This window comes from Apaloderma vittatum, unplaced genomic scaffold (assembly GCF_000703405.1).
Source record: "Apaloderma vittatum isolate BGI_N311 unplaced genomic scaffold, ASM70340v1 scaffold22740, whole genome shotgun sequence".
NCBI lineage: Eukaryota > Metazoa > Chordata > Aves > Trogoniformes > Trogonidae > Apaloderma > Apaloderma vittatum.
In genome coordinates, this window is record NW_009696545.1 from 6,786 (window position 1) to 13,940 (window position 7,155).

The following is a 7,155-nucleotide window of genomic DNA, read 5'->3' on the forward strand; positions in this document are numbered from 1 at the left end:
GCAAACATAGCAGGTTTGGCTGAGAGCTGGAATATTTGCCTAAACATCACCTTTCCTTCTTCCTCCCACACCTCCCCCAAAGAGCTTGGGGCCAGGGCTGAGCCCCTTCCACCATAGCCCTAAGACATCTTGGCTGGCTCCGGCAGAGCATGCAGCTTCACCGCTCTTAAATCTATAGGGCAGGGGCATGTGGGGTTCAGCCCCACGGCTGCCCTGGCTCCCTTTATCCCTATTTTAATTTCCCTAGTAAACAGCTCCAGCTGTGAGCTGTTTTCAGCATTTTTTTATTATTTTTTTTTTTAATCATTGCCACCGAGGAGGTACCATACCTCTTGCAGACTTTGTTGGGCAGCCCGTGGCTTTCCGCGGGGTAGAAGCCCTCACGGCAGGCGGGGACGCAGCGCCAGTGGGGTGAGGGGGTCTCCGGGGTGCAGGGTGCGCAGTCTTCCTCACCCGGCCCTGCGGGGAGAGGGCAGATGGCACGTGGGTGATTTTGGCTGATTTCAGAGACAATGCCAGTGGGGCTGCAGGCCCCCAAGAGATGGGAGGGACACCAGTCTGGCTTTACCCCGCTTGTGTGCGGAAGTGAACAAGCCATCAGAGTCTTGTGCGCAGCTGCTTGGTTCCCATACCACAAAAAACCAGCTCCCATATGAAAAAAAACATCTCCCAGCCCAAAAAACCTAGCCAGGACCCAGCGTCCTGCCCCTCTGCAGAGCCAAGAGCTGGCCACAGGGCACATCAAAATCTCCTCCGGGACATCAGCCACCACTCCCAAGCTGCAGTAGTTCAGTTTTCCAGCCCTGCGCAGAATAAAATGTGGAAAGAGATGCTAAATTGGGCTGTGGAGGAGCTGGAGGAGGGAAGAGCCCAGGAGAGGAGCTGGGAAAGCAGAGGGCTCCACTCCGACGCCGGTGTGTTCACCGGTGATGGAGGTGGTATTATTAGAGGCCTTCCACTCACCAGGCTTGAGAAATGGTTATGCAGGAAAAGGAGAGGAAAAAAGGCTTGAAAAATAATTGTAGTGAAGTACATTTACACTGACTGGAATACGAATTAGAAGGGAAGTAATTTTCTTAAGGGATTAAGAGACCATTCCCTTCTACGCTTGCCAACAAGATCAATAAATATTTTGGATTTAGTCTTAGGAAATTGCCCATGTATGATAGACGAGATTCATGCCAGTGAACATGAATTGTCTAGAGATCATATTATCATCAGATCTACGACGATTTCAAGGGCAGGCGCAAACATTAACAATAGAAAATAATTGGACTTTGAAGAAGCAGAAAAGGCAGGATTTAAAGGGAACGCTGATTGACTCCGGGCAGCGGGAGGAAGCCAGCCCAGCCCTGCGGGGCGGCCGGGATAACGCTCCTCGGCTGCCTGACATTTTTATCCGCTGCAAAGCCATCTTCCATCACTCCAGAGGGTTTTACAGCCTCCCCCGCAACCTTATTAAACTAAAGCACCTGGCTTCAGAGGGATCGAGAAATAGAGAATGGCTCTAATAAAAATGTAAAAACTCCCTAAAAACCTTTCTAATATGAATACATTCCCGGCCCCTCGCGGGATGCTCTGGACAGCTGGGATTGCTTCCCCTCCAGCACACTCTGCCTTGGCTTGGAGTGGGTATGGTGGGCATCAGCTCGTGATGCACGAGGGGTTCGGGTTTTTGCACGGGGATGCTGTGGGGCGAAGGACGTACCTGTGCTGGCGGGGCAGGTCTCGCACCGCCGGGGCTCCCGGCTGAGGTACATGGCGGGCTGGCACTCGGGCACACAGCTCTCTCCTGCCAGGCTGCCGGGAGAGCAGAGAGGACGTTACATTTGCACCCAAAGCTACAGACTCTGGAGACTCGACAGAGCCCGTCCCCATCTCTGCATCCCCCAGTCCCCTACAGCAGCTTCAGCCCGTGGTGCAGGAGGTGTCAGAAAGCCAGACAGCGCACCGGGACCTGGGCCTGCCAACTGCAGGTTCCTTAATCAAGTATCCAGGAGGAAATACAATTACTTTTTTCCCACAGGCAGCCAGCCAGGCTCTCCCAAAGGCCTTTTGCACCATGAGGCTCCCCAGAATAAAAGGAAATTGGTTCAGTGCTGTGGCTGGGACAGTGCTCCTTCACCACGGCGGAATGATTTGAAGTCCCGGCTTAAAAGGATATTGGACAATAAAAAGCAAGCGCCGTGCGGATTATGTCTGACAAGCGCCTCCACTTTTGCTTTTCTGAGGGAGTAGGTAATCTTTTGGCAGAGGCAATTTCCTTGTCTGAGAGAGCCCTGCCGCTACAGTGTGGCTCCTGAGCGAAGCAAAGTGCTGCAGGACTGTACTTCCATGTGAGCTTGGGGATGGAAAAAAGCTTCTCCCCTACGCCGACGCTGCTTGCTGGCACAGCTAGGCTCTGCATCCCACAGGAGCCGGAGGGCCAGCAGCAAGGGCACTCGGTGCTATCCTGTACTAGCCCCACTCAACAGGTACATCGGAGAAAATTTTCCTGGGCGGATGAAGCTGAGGGAAGGGGTTTTGCACTTGCAGGGGGCATTTTCAGCCTCCCTTGGAGCAGCTCAGCTCGGTAGAAGCTCTGATAGTTGAGCAAACCCAAGCACCCTGTTTGGGTGCGATGGCTTTGACAGAGCTGCTGAGATTTGGGAGGAAAAGGTGCCCTTTGCAACGTGTGGTATAAATGTTTTCATTGTGCTTTTTTCCCCCTCATTTTAGATGCTGTGATGTCAGGAGCTGCTCTGGTCACAAGGCACCAAATGGATGAGCACTTCTGAGCTCACAGCACAGCACTTACTCACCATCCTGGAAAGAGCTGGAGAAAAGGAAATTAAATTTAAATCATGCTTTTTAGCTAAGAAAGGGACACGAAGCATTACCTTTACATTCCCAGGCCTCCAGCACTCTGCACCACAGCCGTAATACCAAGTAAGCATGATCTTGGGTCTTTAACTAATCCACTTTCTAACTTCCCACTGGCTTTCCCAAATTTAAACCACAGGTACCAATGCTGTGGGTATAAACTCCTCTCATGCTGGTATTTTACCTGAATCCATCTTTGCATGCAGTACATTTGTCTGCTTCACCGACACATTTTTTACAGCTTTGATGACATTTCAGGCAGCGTTTCTGACCTTTCAAAAAAACAAAGCAAGGCAGGGAGTATAAAATCCAGACAGTGATTTGCAAGAAGCACTCAGAGCCGTAAAGCCCCGCTGCACCCCACCATAAGCTCCCTGGGGTGGAGAGGCACGTCCCCCACCCTGACGGGTCCGGGCTATTGCAAATGACCTTATCTGTCATTGCTTGCTAAGAAGAAATATGCCATGCAAGCAGCTAGGATCATTAATTATAATTTTCTAATTAGGAGCTGAGTTAAACACCTCTGCTTTGCACCACCCTCTGAACACCCAGAGATTTCCCTCCTCCCTTCACTGTGCCAAGAAGGTCAAGGGAGGAAATTCAGAGCCAACACTCAAAAAATCAAGGTGTTTTCTCCACCCACAGCACTTCAAAATAGAAGCAGCTCCTGCACATCCTCATGCTACAGCTTACAAGTGCTAAATAAAACATCCTTACGTTCCTCGGCGTAAAACCCAGGTGGACACAGCACCACGCAGGTGCTCATCTCTGGGTGATGGTAGAGGCTCCGCTTGCACGTCGTGCACTGGGTCGGTCCCCTCCCGACGCAGCGCTCGCAGCCCTTGTAGCACCGGCGGCACCTCCGGGCGCCTTCATCACCGAAAAACCCAGCGGGGCAAGAGCTCACGCACATCCTGGGGAAGGAACCGAGAGCACCTGGGCTTTGGTGTCAACAACCCATCACCTCCCAACTGCGTTTGGGGTGTCCCCCAGCCTTGGCAGAGATTGGGGCTTGTTTACTTCTTATTCTTAAGATTTAAGGTGTCTTTGAGTGTCATGGCTCTGTAATAAAGAGCTGGGGACTCTCTTGGCCAGCAACACCGATTATGGGTAAACTTTCCCTGTGCCAGCCCAAGAGACTGAGGAGCTGAAACCCCAATTGCAGAAGTGATTTGGCACCTCAGCCATCTGTCCCTTGGGCATGCATGATGCCAGCCAGCGAAGCCTGTGCTTTTTCTCCAGCATTATTGCATGGCCAAGGTCCTTCAGGGCTCTCCAGCTCCATGTCCCTCGCTCCATCACAGCCTAGTTCAGCACAGGGATCCCCACACTTCCTTCTACCTCTGTTTTATCTCTCATCTGCTTCTTTCTCTATGCAAAGACCTGTCACCCAGGCTGTGGTGCGAGCCCTGGGGAAAGGCTTTGCTGCTGCCTGGGAACCCCACTGGGACAACCCCACCTCTCACCTGCCAGTTTTCACGCTGCCCAGGCTGTAGTGGATGCAGTTCAAGCACTGGTCGGCGTTGGGGCCGTCGCAGCCCTGGTCACCGCACTCAGGGTGGCACGGACCTGCGGAGGGAGAGACCAGCTTGGCAAGGGGAGAGGCTGAGCATCCCCCAGACCCTGCTGCCAGGATGCTCTGAGCACCCCCTTCCTGAACCAACAGCCACAGGGAAGGGGCTGAGGACTCTGCCTGTCTCAGCCTGTATCTGCGATCTTACAGATCTTACGTATCTTATCCTACGGAGCTGCATGGCTCCAGGTGCTTGCTCTCCTCCAACTCATCCTCCCCAGCACGAATCCCACCTGGCCATTCTCTGCCTGAACACCCTGGTGCAGGAATAGCTTTGAAAGAAGGACCAGACCCACTCCTCGGGGACTGGCAGGGACGCCCGCCCATGCTGGAGGCGGAGGAAGGTGGGCAGAGGAGCTTTTTTTACTCCTCAGACAGCTGCACCATCAATTTGTGGCGGCAGCACCGGGACGGGGCGTTTTGCTACCTTCTAATTTCACCATCCTGCTGCCCTGTGCTAGCCGCAGGCACCACTCCTCCCTGCCCGCCTCGGCCCCAGGCAGGATCAGGCTCCCCCAGTTTATCCGGGTTTGCGTTTTCCTGGGCACAACGCAGCAGCTTGGCTGGTGCTCACCTGTGTACTCCTCCTCTTCCTCCGCCACCTCCACCTGGCTCTGCAGGAAAGCGGCTCCTGACGGCTCCATCTCGGATGCCGGCACCTCCAGCATCCTCCCGCGGGACTGGGGACCACCCGGAGTGGTGTAGGGGTGCTCAGCTGTCCCGTAGAAGAGCAGGCTCCACTCCTTCAGCTTCCCTGTAGGATGGGCACAGTGTCACCCACCCTGCTTCTCCTTGGGGGATTCGGCTTTGAGGGAAACAGGAGGAGGATGGACCCATCTGTCAGGGCTTCGGTACCAGCTTGGCAGTAAAGAAGCAAACAACGAACACCCAGGAATGTTCATGAGCCCCTAAGCTCCCAGCCCACACAAATACAGCCGTGTAAAGCATCTACAAGTGATTTTTTTTATTCTGTAACTCATCTGACAAAACCACAGCATCACCATAGGCTTCATGCCCAACATGAGCACAGAACCATTAACTTTAAAAGCTCCATAATGGGGGATTATTTCTGTCTGATAAAAGCCACCCAGCACACGCCGGATTATTTCTCACTGCTCTTGTTCCAGCCCTCACCCCACCCAACACGTGAGAGGTCTGAGCTCCGTGTTCCCCTAAACATCATAGGGGGCACGGGGGTTTGAACTGCACCCGAGGGGCTGGGGACACCCCATGGCTTTACACCCACACGAGGGTGCTCTCCGACCTGCCCCGTTTTGGGGCGAGGGTCCATAAAAGGCTGCCGCTTCTCTCCACCACTGGTTTTCTTTCAGTTCCCCATCAATGCAAGTCACTTCATGCCCACGGCATGCTCGGCTTTAACTGCTAATCCCTGCATTTCCAGGAAGGACTTAAAATTTCCAACACCCAAATCCCTTGGCTTTGCGAAAGGGCTGGGAGGACCCACCTGCTGCAAACGGAGTGGAGGCTGTAGAGGGGTGAGCCCGGATGGCACCAGCCAGGGAAGAGCCTAGCCATGCATCTCCACAAAAAGAATCAAATTTGCTTTAAATTGAAACCGGCCTGCATGACAAAAGCCCGGGCTCCGTGGGGCTGATGCTGGGGATGCAGCAGCACCAGCGACATGACACCATTAATGCCAATTTAATTGGTATTAAAGTAACCAATTTAACTGGTTTAATTTAATGATCTTAACATTTAATACCTGCTTCTGCTGTGGGCTAGGAGCATCATTCCTCTTTTTCTTCTTGCTTTACCCTCTTTGCTTTAAACCCAGTGCAAACCCTTTTGGGAGTGGAGGGGTAGCTTAACACACTCGTTTTCATTTTGTTTTGCAAAGCCAGGTAAAGCCAAGCCCTGATGCCCGTGAGGGACTCAGAAACACCCTCCACAAACTGTAAACACAGGGGGAAAAGCAGCTCCGTGGGCGCTCCGCTGCTGCTCTCCCAGTTCAAAAGATTTGGGGGAAAAGACAGCAAAGCGAAACACTTTCTGCGTAAACGAACCCTGCCGTGCGCCTCCCGCCAGAAAGTCGTGTGGGAGAGGTTTTTTAATATACTCCTGGCTTCCTATCAGTGGATCTTGTGGATTTTAAACCCCCCCACAGCAACACGCCGGCCCCAGGCAGAGCGCTCCATGCCCCGCTGCCACCAGCCATCCAGGCGGCTGCCCCTTCCCGGTGGGGCCAGATCCTGCCAGCCCAGATCCTTCGCTGGGAAAAAGGGTGAGGGAGCAGGCGGCCAAGCCGGGGAGGTTGAGGGGGACACCTCCAGGGGGACACTCAGGGGGGCCAGGCTGAGCGCAGCCACCCCCCGCTGGTGTGGTGGCAGTTCGGGGAGGATGTCCGTCCCGTCCGCAGCCCGAGGGTCATCGTCCCCGCACGCTGTTGCACAACCAGCCCACGCGCCAGATGTCCCAGCAGCAAAGGAAAACAAACAAACAACAATTACAGCTCTCGGGTTTCCTCGTTTTGACTCATTATGGTTTAATTTTGGAAACCTGGCTCTCAGTTGCAACGAGTTTGCTGGTGGGAGAAAACCTGCTCCCGGCTCAGCCAGACCAGCAGCCTCCTGAGCTCGGAGCTGAAGTTTTGATACCCCTTTTTGAAAAATTTGGGTGATGCATTTTTGCCGAAGACCGTAAAACTCACAGCGAAAGTTACAGCCAAGCGAAGTAGCCTGCAAAGAGCTTTTGGGGTGAGG

At 53.6% G+C, this 7,155-nt stretch overlaps 1 protein-coding gene across 1 annotated transcript in view; it reads right to left on the bottom strand.

Moving 5' to 3' along the window:
- Positions 1-7,155, bottom strand: part of PCSK6 (proprotein convertase subtilisin/kexin type 6) — a gene marked incomplete at its 5' end in the record, with an annotated part of 14,175 nt that overhangs the window by 1,784 nt on the left and 5,236 nt on the right. Inside the window, 7 exons of the mRNA XM_009875374.1 lie at positions 330-459; positions 1,709-1,800; positions 3,047-3,134; positions 3,580-3,776; positions 4,329-4,431; positions 5,010-5,189; positions 5,570-5,607. Coding sequence (XP_009873676.1) covers positions 330-459; positions 1,709-1,800; positions 3,047-3,134; positions 3,580-3,776; positions 4,329-4,431; positions 5,010-5,189; positions 5,570-5,607 — 828 coding nt within the window. The remainder of the gene's footprint in view (positions 1-329; positions 460-1,708; positions 1,801-3,046; positions 3,135-3,579; positions 3,777-4,328; positions 4,432-5,009; positions 5,190-5,569; positions 5,608-7,155) is intronic.